The 15,014-nt window shown below is 35.1% G+C and overlaps 1 protein-coding gene and 2 long non-coding RNA genes across 5 annotated transcripts in view; 1 reads left to right on the top strand and 2 right to left on the bottom strand.

Moving 5' to 3' along the window:
• The window catches only part of LOC125678635 (uncharacterized), a 28,791-nt gene extending 24,771 nt beyond the window's left edge, over positions 1-4,020 (bottom strand). For both annotated transcript variants that reach the window (XR_008800175.1, XR_008800174.1), the window contains exon 1: positions 3,880-4,020. This is a non-coding gene — a long non-coding RNA (uncharacterized LOC125678635). The remainder of the gene's footprint in view (positions 1-3,879) is intronic.
• Positions 3,968-15,014, top strand: part of LOC125678632 (cell adhesion molecule 3-like) — a 35,201-nt gene continuing 24,154 nt past the window's right edge. The window contains exons 1-2 of one of the 2 annotated variants that reach the window (XM_048917223.2): positions 3,968-4,170; positions 13,604-14,017. In XM_048917223.2, the coding sequence (XP_048773180.1) occupies positions 4,113-4,170; positions 13,604-14,017 (472 nt within the window). In that variant the 5' untranslated portion in view covers positions 3,968-4,112. The remainder of the gene's footprint in view (positions 4,171-13,603; positions 14,018-15,014) is intronic. The other variant, XM_048917224.2, reaches the window with a different exon arrangement.
• On the bottom strand, positions 10,370-12,367 carry LOC130051911 (uncharacterized). Its single transcript, XR_008800173.1, has 2 exons — positions 11,583-12,367; positions 10,370-10,616 (listed from the first exon to the last, which is right to left on the bottom strand). It is a non-coding gene; the product is annotated as an uncharacterized LOC130051911 (long non-coding RNA).

Genomic DNA, 15,014 nt, shown 5'->3' with positions numbered 1-15,014 from the left:
GGAAAAAACATTACCCAAAAATTGAAATTCTTTAAAAACGTATTTTTATCGGTGCATTAAATATTTGAAAGACCGATTTACTTTGTTGTTTAATCAAATAATAGAAAGTCCCTCGTAAGCACAACAAATCCTACGTCATTGATTTGTCCAAGTAAACGCAGTCAAATGGAGTGTCCAAAATCTTGGGTATCATGTGACCTTAATGTAGGAATAGAGCGAGGAATTCGGCATAATTTTTAAAATTCTGGAGATAGTGGTTTTATTTATAATATATGTTGTATTGTGGAAGATTTTGTTTATAGAGTTTTATATTGCGGAAGCAAGACGTTCTTTTAATTAATATAGGAACGATTATAAAAATTCCATGCAGACAATATGAATTTAAAGATTCCGTCTTCTTTCTGTGTTTTATGATATACTAAGTCGTAATAAGGAAACGTTATGAACACATGGCAATATCAGAACCTACAGGCTGTGTATGATTGATTGTTTTCTTTTATCTTTCGTCATCCCGTAAAACAGGTACACTACCGATCTTCTACATGTGTTGTGGATAATGGGAAGTGTGTTCGATTTAACGCCTCCAGAATTAATCAAACAGAATCGTAGCTCGAGGTTATATAAAACTGGATTCCGCTCGGTGTCCTGAGAGACGATCTTCGGAATTGAAGTATGAGTTGTTCGATAGAAAAACCTCATATTACATAAAATACGTATTTTAATGAGTTTTATTCTGATTGTAGTACCGACGTCACGACACAAGCCTGGCAGTCCGCGTTGTATGATGTTCGTTTATTGCGACTTCCGCCATGGACTAAAAAACTTTCTTGCCCATTATATAGAACCTGACTCCTGATTCCACCTTCGTAAATCCGAATCCGCCAATGGATCTCTTCGTAAATATCGCTTGTTGCCACAGTCATCCGTTTGTAAATCCGAATCCGCCAATGGATCTCTTCGTAAATATCGCTTGTTGCCACAGTCATCCGTTTGTAAATCCGAATCCGCCAATGGATCTCTTCGTAAATATCGCTTGTTGCCACAGTCATCCGTTTGTAAATCCGAATCCGCCAATGGATCTCTTCGTAAATATCACTTGTTGCCTCAGTCATCCGTTTGTAAATCCGAATCCGCCAATGGATCTCTTCGTAAATATCACTTGTTGCCTCAGTCATCCGTTTGTAAATCCGAATCCGCCAATGGATCTCGTAAGTACCACTTGTTGCCTCAGTCATCCGTTTTAAAAAATAGTTTATTTCTGCTGACACACAATCTAAATAAACTGATTCATGATTTGGTGGTGAAATTTAATTTTCTTTAACAATTATTGCTTTATTAAATGGTCTCAATAAACAGATAAATACGTTTGGGGAAAGCATTGAATTCAAACATCGCACCGCAAAAGTATACTAGATGTATAAATTGTTCCTGTAGCGCGCAACGTTTGATTTACCGTCTTCGAAATACAACGAACATGTCACGCAGCATTCTCTTCCACAGAGTTATCGGTCCTTTCTCTCCCTTATACAAGGGAGAGAAAGGACCGATAACTCTGTGGAAGAGAATGGTCACGCAGCTGAGTAAGTCCAGAGGTGTTACGAGGAGGTAACAGTTATTTATCGAAAAACTAAGTCGATCAAATCAGAGAGAAGTATGTGAAATTATCGAACTTGTATGTTTTATTGAGACGAAATGTCCATACACATACATTTCACATATATGTATTGAGATGCATGCAAGGTGAAGATAACGAACAGTGATCAATCTCATAACTCCTACAAGCAATACAAAATAGATAGTTGGGCAAACACAGACCCCTGGACACACCAGAGGTGGGATTAATGTGTAAAAGTTTAATAGACGTTACAGTAGAAAATATAGACTACTAGGATAGATATCGACACTACATGTATAATGATCGCTATCAAACTAAAGAATATCAAAATGCAATCCAAATGTAGGTAGCAATATCAATTTTTCAGGAAACATTTTACCAATAATAGAGTTATCTCTCTTCTTGGAGCGAGACTGAAGTGTACATTTTAAATGGTTTGTCCTTCAAATGACTAACCTCTTCAATGAAAGGCGAAGATGACAAACAGCGATCAATCTCATAACTCCAACATATATGTATAAGCAATACAAAAAAGAGTTGGGCAGACACGGACCCCTGGACATACCAGAGGTGGGATCAGGTGCCCAGGAGGAGTAAGCATCCCCTGTCAACTAGTCACACCCGCCATTAGCCCTATATCTTGATCCGGTAAATGGAGTTATCCGCAGTCAAAATCAGTGTGCCAAGAACGGCCTAACACTCGGTATGAAACACGTCAGACAGCATTTGACCCAATGATAGGTTGTATTGACGAACTAGATCGTTATAACGACCATAGAATTTGCGAATTGTTGACTGTAAACGAAACTTTTGAAACCCCTGTACCATCAACTTGTTTGTCAATAGTCTGCCTCGATTTAAAAACTGATCATACGCAGAACAAGCTCTTGCGTAATGAATCAGTTGAGATATTTAAACACCATATGCAGGTGATAATGGAATATCGCTACATAACCACGGGGAAGTTGACGATGGAGAAGCTGAAATCGTCCCGTATATCATACAGTTGAGTTGTTAGTTTGCCGTTAATATCTAATTTCAATAAAGTATCTAAGCAAACTTCCGCCAGAGTTCGTTTACGTATGTGACGTAATGAGGCCTCGACGGGGAGTTTGAGTATCTAAGTGTATTGTAGAAAGTTCTACTACATAAATACTGCGTTGAAAATTAGAAATGTTTTTATGAACTACCTTCAATAATATGTACATGTATACATGTGCTGGCAAAAATTATTTTAAAACGAATGAACGAAAGGGTTACAAACATGTCGGTAAAAGGATATATTTCGAAGCAGGCGAATGGTTCTTGAAATGACCAAGACAGATGACATAAATTAATACTTGATTTTAACAAGCTGTTTTTGTTGTTGTTTTTTTGTTGTTTTTTTTTGTTGTTGTTTTTTTTTTTTTGCCCTCGACAGTTAGTATACTTAGATACTCGTGTACTGAAATGTTCAGTAATTGATAAGGCAATAGAAATAGGATATTCAAGGTAATTGTTTTTAAATCTACATCCAGTTGAAAGGTATAGAAACGGTGTGTGTGTGTGTGTGTGTGTGTGTGTGTGTGTGAGTGCGTGTGTGTGTCCTTAAGTAGGGCTGTTCGCTAGTCAATCATGGCTTGCGAAGATATTAGTGGAGGGGGGGGGGTATAAAGACGGATATGAATTCTTTGATATGATATGTTTTTGTAAGTCTTACGTTGGAGAGGTGTGGTTGTGGCCCTATGCTCCCCATGGAGCGAAGAGGAATAAGTAAGTAAGTAATGAAATAATTTTCACATTACATCGTTGTTGGGGTTTTTTTCCTCATTGTTTTTACACCCTCTTGATTTTTCTGTCTAGATTTTAAAAAGGGTGACTTTCAAGTGTGTCAGACTGTTTAGTCCTGTATTGATAATGTGTTCAGTAATTGGTTATTTATATAAATTGACATTCACCCTATACTATATATATGTCGTGTGTATATATATATAATATATAGAGTGCAGTCGGGTATAGTGCTTATGGCGCTTGTCCTGGTCCCAACATCGCCTCAAACTTCTAGACCAGTCAGTACACACACGTACCACAAACACTCGACGCTTTAGAATATATACACAATGTACCTATATATGTCTGCAGGAAAACTTTTTAAAAAATTATATATATTTAAAAACGTTGAGTGCCTAGTAGGCCTCTGTTAGGCCTAAGTAATTTGGTAATTTTTAAAATTAACACACTTGTAAGCGTCATGCATAGATCCAAAATTGTGGCACTTTACTTACAACTGCTGGTGAAGCCTCAGTATAAAAGAAAATTCCACGCCTAATGCAGCGACAGCGGGGTAAGATCCGCCCTCCAGTCCCTCAAGCTCAGGTAGGTTAAGGTCACATGTCGCAATGCATGACGGGATTATGGAAGTGACTCAATATGGTTGTCGTCATTTGAAAACATTCCATTGCTAAATGAATAGTTTGTGTAAAGGATATTGTTAAAAGCAACATCATCAGTGATAGACATGGAGTTATTTCATAGGATATCCTATATTTTATTTTTATCAACGTTATACTATCAAGGTAAGTGAGCACATGGGATCTACCTGCGCAATGTTGAAGCGTACCTGTGTTTGGGACTTGAGTTTAATTTAGGCCAGTCATAACAATACCCTATCCCCTATCGTGTCTCAATGTGTTATATGTCTCAAAAATATGTTTAATGAATTAATTTCTTCGAAGTTTTAATATATTCGAATAAGAAAATATGTTTGAATGAGAGTTCGCTTTAAACCAGTAGATTTATATGTGTCGGGAATGTGGTAGAAGAGAAGGAAGGAGTGATTGATGACTGGGCCAGCGTCGGGAGTGTCGCAAGAGATACCCAGTCCTCAAGAATTTATAACTAACGGTCCAAATTTTGTTTAAGTTTTCGTCTGAGTTTCAAAATTATCATTTGATACAATAGAATCTAGACTAGGCCTCAATTGTCAGAGCCCAAACAGGGCAAAAGTCAACCAGATTCAAGAGTGAGGCCACTGACTGGTAGAAGTAGAAGAATGAAAACCGGAACCGGTAATAATAATAGTAGGGACTAGGGGTGGTATGTTATAGACCCCTACTATTGTTACAAACAATATTACCGGTTCCTGTGGTATCACATGTAAGTGAACAAAATGCAAGAGAGGAAAGGGGCCATTGCACTTCATATAATAATGTGCAAATTTAATGGAGATTTATCTTAAATCTAAAATAACTTGCTTTTTTAAAAATTTAATATAAAAAACTTAGGTAAATTATTAAGAAGGAATTTGTCAAGGCAAATTATAAGAATTTTATTATCTTCTGAATCACGATTGTTTCTTTATATCAGATAAATGAGTAAAATGATAAACTTTAGAATCTACATAAGTTTAACATTGTATTAACAATTTCTCTTTGTTGACTATATTTGTCACATTAAATGTTTAATAAGGAAGTGGTGAAATTCTCCTTCAACTAAATTCCCTGTACAAGTTTTGGAGATTCTTTCAGTTTTAGGAAATATGGAACAATAGTATGCAACTAATTACCTTAATATAGGTGCTTGTGGACAGGATAAGAAATGAAAAAAAGAAATCCCAAACTTTTTTTTGTGCATTTATAAATGTCATGTCACTGATCAAAACAAATGAATAAGGTTGGCAACTTATTAACTGCCATTCTGAAAAAAATGTACTCTTCCCCTGAGTAATCCTGATAAAAAACATAAATAAAGCACTTACTTACAGGAAAGAATGGTCACTTTAAATTATTGGATGATCTTCAAAGCTTATGCATCGCTAGTATTCAGTGAGATATTTATATATAGATTGAGAACAAAGATGGATAAGAAGCCCCTGTGCTTAAACGATCACTGCACAAATTCATTGTTTTACACTGGAAACTTTTTTTTAACCAATGGTACATTTTAAAATATGGGGGATGGGAGTGTAGTAAACATACAGTTATTGCATGATGGTGAGGGAGATAACCCAGCTCCTTTGGGGAATTAGCACACCCTAACAGTAACACTGTCAATTTTTTTTAAACACACAACCAACAAAAGTATTAATGTGATATGAAATATGATAATTATAGATACCATTTCTTTTGTTTTCTGTCTCCTTGAAACGTACCAACCAAATTGAAATCTCGAGTGATTAATCTGTGTATCAGAGTCTTATTGTCCCACCCTGCATGTAAACAAATTAATGTACAAATTAACTTACGAAACATGAGTGTTCACTTACTGGTAATGACATGGTCATATTGTGACATCACAATAGAGGTGAATAGACCATATGTTTACTTGAAGTTTGTGGAAAGTACTTCAAGCAAGAGAAATATGGAGTTTTATTCTCCCTTGCATGTGACTGTCTAGACCAATCAAATGAATAACAGAATAATGCCTTGCATGTTAGAATTTTCATACTGAGATATATATACTATCATTTAATATATATATATATATATATCTGATGGTATGAAATGTGATGTGAATCGAAGCATTATGATATCAACATACTGTAATTGTATTTAGTTTTTTATCTGCACCTGCAGCAATGTTGGGGCACAACTAAAGAAACAGACCCAAGTAGTTAATACAATATAAATTCAATGATTTGATGAATTAATACCAATCATTCTGTCAAATTGAGTGTTATAGCTAAACATAAACAACTAGAGTACAGATGTATATATGTATATTCACTGTACTAGACTAATCCTATCAAATGTAGGGTTGTTAATTGAGACTGTTTCAGGGTATATGTAGGATTCAAAAGAATCTATCAATTTTATGATGTATAATTATACAAAGGAAATCACTATATACATATACCACAACAGCTAGGTATGTGTGATTGGAAGTTGACAGTGGAATCACAATGTTATATCATATGTTTTATACCAGCTGATATACTTGTACTATAAATATATGTCGATAATGTGTATATGACAAGCAGCTGTCGACACTAAAATTGTCATGAAGGATATACTAGATTCAGACTGAGTGGTTATTTTAGGTTTGCTGTTGGTAAATTTATGCTAATATAGAAGCTTTAATTTGATATTACTGTAGATTTCTTTTTTAGTGTCTTGAAATTTAATATTGGGAAATTGAAAACCAGTGTTGAAAACAAAATCTAAGTGGGGGAATGGTCCAAGCACAAAGGCAAGGTCGATTGCAAGGTTCTTGTATTTCCTACTCGTGGTCATGAATATTTTACAAGTTTTCGATGCCGAAATTCTAAATGCATGTAATAAATATCATACAGATTATCCACACATCAATTTGAATGATGTGATTATAACTGAACATTTCAAGAAGTTATGTGTAAGAATTGGGGTGCTTGATTTTATTAAAGATATATTACATGTGTATAATGTCAGATTTATTATCAAACAGACCAGTGCATACAAATATAAATTTATGATTCAAATATTGTTTCTTATTGGTGATAGCAGTTTGACTAGGGAGCTAACAGGGAAAGTCAAAGGCAATAAATTTCATACTGAGCACCCACTGAATAGAATGGCAATTTCTTTGTGTGATAGCGATTAGGAGACAGGATGTGAAGTTAAAGTGTTTCGATTACTCATTCTGTGTAACACCAAACGGAAACTGAATACACACCTGTGTAAGTGTAAACACCAAACAAAACCAAATACACACTTGTGTAAGTGTAGTTCTAGAACATGATTACATGCATCTTGTGTATAACCTAGCCAGTTGGTTAATTAGGCACACCTTTATTGATTGAGTGACTTATACCTGTGTCATACTGATTAATACACAGACTGTAATATTTGAAATTGCCAAAGCAGTGACTGTCCAGTTGAAATCATTCGTATGTCTACCCTACCTGTGCTTTCTTCAATATCTACATGTAAGGAAAGTTGATAAAAAAAAATTGAAAAACAAAAATATCAGATTATCTACTAAAAAAGTAAATCAATTCAAAGTCGAATCTACCAATTACTCAAGAAATATATTACACTGACTGTATGGCCAATGAGTAATAACAGTGGATGCGCTACAATATCGGCTGGTCTATTCATGTCAAAAGTTGAATGATTACATTTTAACGCTTTATTGTATCAAACAAGGTGTGACATACTAAATGTGAATGTGAACATACAATATGTTCATCTGCACACAAATTGTGCACAGATTATGTTTTTGAAACTATCTTTTGTGACCATTGATATAACTGTTTTTATATGTTAAACAAACTAAAATGAAACTCATTAATGCTTATAATAGGCAAAAGCTTTGAGGAGATTTCGCAACTAATTCTTGACATGTTGTCCATTGATTTTGATGGTCTGTGCAACATTAGCCAGATATTGTCCTGACAGCAAATATTTTGACTGTGGGTAGAACAGTGTTGTGGAATGGCTCGATCTGACATAGTTTTGCTAATCATTGTATTGTTAGTATGGGGGGTTTAAATATTGGAATGTTAAGTTCTGTCAGTATCAATGACAATGTTCAGAAGAAAAAAAATAGGAAAATTGTTCTCTTGCAATTAAATGAAAATTTCAAAATTGTTGAAAACTGAAGAATTTATGACCACTCCCACCCTACATAGATAAGTCAGTTCATATTGATTTTGTGAAACATATGAAATAGATCTAGATGGAAATTGGGAAAGGGAGGATCCGAGATGTAAATGTGTGGGGAATGTCTGTGAATTAAGCCAAGGCTTTCAATCTCCAATAAAAGGACCCTTCCTAATTGGAAATTAAGCCAAAAAAATCCAATTTCTAGTATTAAAATTCCCAATTTCTAGTATAAAAATTCCCAATTTCTAGTGTAAAAATTCCCAATTTTGAAATAATGTAAATAACTTAAATGTGGTCATTTCTCATAGGATCACCTGTCAAAACACAGAAATATCTAGATTTAACACTTCATATACTTTGACAAGGCCTGGGTGATTGTAAGTTATTAAAAATAATTCCCATGCAATCTGAACAAAGAATTGTCGTGAATTTCCCAATCCAAAAGGTTGGGGACTAGGGCTGAAATGACATGCCCCCTTCACGATACAATACATATTGCCATTAAAGGTCATAGGAGACGGTTTTTAACAATACGTTTTCTCTCCATAATTATCAACTTTGTTTCATAGACTCCTCATAAAAATACTTTTTTAAGATTAAAAACAATATTAACTCGAAGAAATTGAAGTGCAAAGGTAGTCGGAATAGAAAATTGTTACCCGATTATCGTTCCTGATTTTCTGAATTTGTGACGTCATAAGAGACCACACTCAGATTTGCGAATCAAAACAAAGGCACATCCATAGACGATTTATTCGCAACTGGAGGAGTTTTTGAATGGGGAACAATAGTTTGTTATACAAGGATATCACTTTGAACTCATAATTAATGCAAATGCCAGCCACATCTACGATTTTTCATCGGAGGACGAACAAGAAGATCGATCAAGATCCTATTTATTTCGAATCGGTTGAAATAATACTGACTGGTTAATGATAAATGTATGATAATTTCAGAGTACATTCTCTGATGACAATAAGAGAAATATAGATAGTTCTTCTTGCGCTTTCTAACCCCATGCAGACACAGCGACGCATCATCTTTTTTTTCCAAGGGGGGGGGGGGGGGTGAAGGTTGACTGACAAAAAAGGTGGGCACCCTCTCATCCCCCTTTGGTTTTATGTGCCCAAGTTCCACCCTGACTCGGATATATTTTATAGCCAGATCGAAATTTCCTTTACACACATCGTGAGCGCCGTTTTTTGAATTTATACTGTATGTTTGGTTGTCACACATCAGGCAGTCAAATGGATACAAGAAAACGTAGAAAAAAGAATAATCTGCCTGATTTATCAATAGCTCACGTTCTCATTTATGCAAAATAAATTTATCGAGCTTTAATTCTTACATGTTGATTCATTCAACCGACCGGTTGTTCAAAATCCTCGGCCTTTAACGTTATTTTTAAAAATTTTTTTTACCCTAATAAGGAAACCAACGTGCAAATTAGTGCTTCATTTAAAGGGAAAAAAATCATCCCCCAACTCTTGCATGACCGTAAAAATTGGTTTATTTCACCTGATATAAAAACTTGTAATTTCAATATGCTCCACCATTTGCTTTGAACATTCTTTTTCAAACAGAAAAGAGGGGTGGGGGGTGGGGGGGGGGGGGGGGGGGGGGGGAGGTCTGATAATGCAACTTTCAACATATAAAGTTTGACCTATTCACCTTCAATTTATTTACTTATGTATTCAGAGAGAAAAATTCTGATCAGAAAAGCTTCATATAACTATTTCATAGTCAAATTTCATTTCTAAACAAATCAGATCATGTTTATACTAAATTATGAATATCTGTACTACAGTGACAGGGCTCACACTGGACCAAAATTTTGTGTCGCAACCTGGCGCGCGTGCATCGACTCATACACGTTTACTGTAGATCTATATTTCATGTATATTATTCAAGAGGCATATACAACATATATCTCTGATTATTCTTACACAATGTATACAACATAGCTTTGTTTAGCTTTTATCACAAATCACTATAATTATTAGGATATTAATTGTGAAAATCGATTGTATTTCAGCAGATTGCTTTTTAGTCAGTCTGATAACATTGCATCACAATCATGGTTTTATTTCTAAATATTGTTTTTGGCTAAGTTGACTCAATTCTATTTCATACCAGAAAAAAATAGGAGTATTTCATAGCATATAAACTGGCTATATTAAATAAAGACAAGAAATGAGTTTCTAAATGTTTATTAATCATTTTAGTAGTGTAAATGACATATATTACTCATTAAATTTGCAGTCTAGAAAAAGTCACTGATGACAAAGTTACTGAATATTAATTACTGTAATACATAACACAAGATCATAGTTTCACATCACATTTTCACTGAAGAATCCTGTTTTCATCTTGAAATCCAGAATGACAAAGTGGTCCTTTGGTGAATCTCATCATATAGAGGAGAAAGAACTTCATGAAGTCTGAAACAAATTTTAAATGGCTTAAAGGGACTGGTTCACGATTTTTTATAAAAATATATTTTAATTTTGTTGTTAAACATTAAAAATATAACTCATTTAATGTTGACAGCCAAAATTTTGACCTTCTGAATACAAGAATAAAAGCAATATTTAGCCTTAAATCTGTGTTATGTATACAAAGACTCGAGTCTTTTATGTAAACAAAGAAGTGAAATGTTGATTTTGTAATGTAAAGCATCTTAATTTTACATAGTCACACATTTCAACTTTTAGATGACACATTTTACCCCCAAAATGTTTGAAATGTGAAAGATATAATAAACTTGGATCAATATCCATTTCTTTTGAAAATGTAAACAAAAACATACCCCAATCTTTGTTTACAAAACAAATAACTATAACTTTCTAAGATGAGCTTCTGTGATAATGTATAACCATGATTTTTATGTGAAATCTTTTAATCACATTAGACAGTAGATTTTGATCATTAAAAGTGAAATAGAAAATTTTGGAGAAAATCGTGAATCAGTCCCTTTAAGATGATGTGAAGTCAAAAGATGACAAGATAGCAATTTCAGAAGAAACTACTGTTTTGCGTTTCCTCATGGTCATTTTCTAAATAGATCAAACTAAAGACCTAAAGAATAATGCAATTTCCCAACATTCCTCTATTTATACACTATATTAACGTCAAATGGATTCGAAAATATAGCTGAACATTCTAGTTTACCTTTCTAGATGAAATCGCTTAAAATTGTACTGTGATGAACCGACAAATTAAATTTTATATATTTTTATTAACACGGAAGTATCTTCCATTGACTAGCTTGTGTGCACAATCACACGCTTTTTATTCCATCCAGTACAAAACAGGTAGCTCCCCAGTAATGACTCGGGGTATCTCTGTATTTACGATATGTACTGTAGGCAACTGGCACGCGCAAAGTTCATTTCATTAACACCTACCTGCACATAGAGGATCAACCCTTTGTTTTGTGTAAACTGCTAAATAAACAAGACGCCTCTAAGTCTTATTGTTCCCATGCGACAGGGTATCCACATTCTGCACAGGTAAAACAGCCCTGAGGCTGTTTGGATGCCAACAGCTGAAATTCAAAATGGCGCGCGAATACTAAAATACGAAATGTCCGTGTCACATTTCCGGAATTTCTGTTGCATTTTTTTCTGAAAAATCGCAAAATGCGATGGGCAGCGCGAGCCCTGAGTGAACATGTAGTCTACCGTTATTATATAGGCCTACAGTACAGTCAACGTTTTGCACGATTTTCTCGTCTTCGCCGTGCTTGCCGTTGGTTTGTAGCCTAGTCGAAAATAGTTAGAACTGCATCTGGTCGAAGATTTAATTTCATAAACCCATTAGTTTTTGCCAAAGTAGAGTGAATACAATAACGAAACTGATCCTCATCAACCCCCGTAATCGCGTAAAATGATTGTCAAACAACTTCGAGTTCTGTGTTCTCGGTGTAGATTTCACACCCAAGTCTTTCTGAACGTTGGATCATTTAGACAAAAGTATATAGAAATACCTGACTTGCTACATTACAGTTGAATGTAAGCACATTGAACATTTTGACGGCTAAAACCCGCAGTTGTTAGTATAAACAAATACACATTTGCGTCAGGCTGGTCTCTTTTGACGTCATCAAGCAAGGGAGATAAGTCATCTTACTATTTTGATACTTCACACCACGGCAACATTTGACGGTCTGTAGCGCCTGTTACCTTACGATTTTTTCTTAGTGACTTTTTTATATATGTTAAGCAATTAAAGAAGAACACATTTTCGTGCAAAACAATTTTTTTTTGTAAATCGTCTCCTATGACCTTTAATATTAACAAGAGAGACTGATGTATTTTACTGAACTCGTTTGTAATAAACGAATCAAACCGAAAATCTAGGCAATGAATCGAGTGTTTATATATATCAAACGGTATCAATATTTCGGTGAATCTTTTCAGCCCTAATGGGGACCGTAGCTGTTCTAAAAACTGTGGTGACAGCCCTGTAAGCCCCACCCTCTTATATTTTAAAGCATTTAATCTATTTGGGTTCATTTTTCATGCAGAAATTTATCACATTTTAAGGGGGTGGTGGTTAACACTTGCCATGACTATAATTCATGTGTTTTCTGTTTCACAAAAAAATTCCAGTAGAGCTGGGAGGAGATAGAGGATCTGGAAGTTCCATTAGCTTTGTTACTATCATGTGACTGTGGTGTATAAATGTAAATTGTAATCGTTCGTTCTGGCACATTCTGAAAGTTCCATATTGGGAGGGGATGGTGGATCTGGAAGTTCCTTTAGCTTCATAACTATCGGGAGGGAATAGGGGATCTGGAAGTTCCGTTAACTTTAGCTTTGTTACTATTGGGAGGGGGTAGTGGATCTGGAAGTTCTGTTAGCTTTGTTTATATCATGTGACTGCGGTGTGTACTAACGTCAATTCTAACCATTTGTTCAATATTGCACATCCCAAGTTTCGTATTGAGAGGGGATGATGGATCTGGAAGTTCCGTTACTATCGGGGATATAGGTCTCTGCAGAAGAGATTGATAGTCAGTTTCACTTTACTAGGTGCACCTGAAGCCTGTCTGATGGGGTTGGAGGGATATTATAGGGCATTTAGGCTTGAGAGATTCTTGATTTCAGAATGAGCCTATAGAAATCAAATGAGAGACCTACTTGAAGGGCCGGGATGTAGATTCCGATTAGTGTTATTTTCAAATTGGTTTAATAGTCGTCCCCCCCCCCCCTTATATCTGCCCATGTTTATTTTGAAAATATGTAGTAGGCCATTTAATACTTGTACTCAATTTAATTGTATACATTGTGTACGTATTAATAAATTGTATGTGTGTCTTATAAGTAAAGCAAAATGAAATTGGCAAAATTTATTTCACTGCGGGTTTATGAATGGATAATATATTGAATGTACATTTATAGATTGACATTTTGTTATCGTACAGGTGGCAGTGCTGGTACAGTTGTGACAGGCGCATCTCTCAGTGCTACTGTCGGAGACTCCTTAGACTTTAATTGTACATATACACTACAAGGTGATGATGTAGTTTATCCTGGACTTATTTCTTGGGAAATAAAAAAAGATTCAGCAACGACAGGATTTGAGAGCATCGCCACATTTACACCTCCTTACTCTGTTGGTTCTAATACTTTCACAAGTACAGAGTCTGGTCTGAAATTCAAAAATCGATCAGAATTACTCGATGTGATGTCTAACGATAACACAACGTTTAATGTTGTGATGAGGGTGAGAAACGTGGAGTGTGCCGATGAAGACAGCTACAGATGTTCTGTTACTTTCTACAGTCCAACCAATGGTCAAAGTGTTCCTACTGCAGGGACATCTCTCACAGTTCAAGGTAAATATACAAAGCAATCTATGTGTGTGTGTAAATATGTATAGATCATTGTGCCAATTTCCACATTTCAGAGCAGAGTTCTTGAAATTTTTTTTGAAGTGTCAGACATTTGGTCTGACACTGTTAGAAATAGTGTCAGCACAAACAAAATTTTGTCAGTCCAGAAAAAAAATGCATTGCTTTTGAGGTATTTTAAAATAAATTTTATTGATAATCAACTACATGTGTAATTGTATCCAATCTCCATCTCAGGTATAAGTTCATGAATTCTCCTTTCATACCCTTTCTCACACTCCGAATCTTCCTCACTTCACCGAGTCACTTTCTTGCTCTATTTCTCTCTCATCCTCCACTTCTCTCTCACCCTCCATTTTTCTCTCTATCCTGTGTATTCCTTTCAACTTCTTTCTCATCTTCATCTGCAATCGTTTAAAGGACACGTACATCTCGTGTTTTCAAAGTATACAGAATTATATGCATTTTGTCTTCCTTATGCTTATAGAAATTAATTGTAATAGTTCGTTCACTGAAGTATTGCGATAATTTGCCACAATACGGACTTAAATCTAAGCCCCGATTTCAAAAAGCCTAGTTAATTAGATAGGTAGTCACGTGGTACAGTGACGTCATATGCGACCTTCGTCGATCAACTTGTTGTAATAGTAGTGTTAGATATTTTTAAAAACTCGGGTTTTAGGGGCCTAATTTATTTACCATGGATAACATTTATTTCGATGTTGACAAATTTCCCGAGTCTTATATCTTTTAGCCACCAGTGCATACAAATAGCGACCCAAATGTAGCGAGGAAAGCGAATATGAAATCTGCCTAAATTTGCGAGTAAATAATGTTTACATGGGATCACTGTCTAAACACTATTTGGTAATGCCATTTCTGTAAACAACTGTAATTAGCGTTGTTGCTTTTCTAAAACAAACAGTGCAATTATTATAAAATTTATTTTTGGAGAAGTTAGATAGGCCTAAATTATAATACG

This window comes from Ostrea edulis, chromosome 2 (assembly GCF_947568905.1).
Source record: "Ostrea edulis chromosome 2, xbOstEdul1.1, whole genome shotgun sequence".
NCBI lineage: Eukaryota > Metazoa > Mollusca > Bivalvia > Ostreida > Ostreidae > Ostrea > Ostrea edulis.
This window is presented reverse-complemented; position numbering and strand designations above follow the sequence as displayed.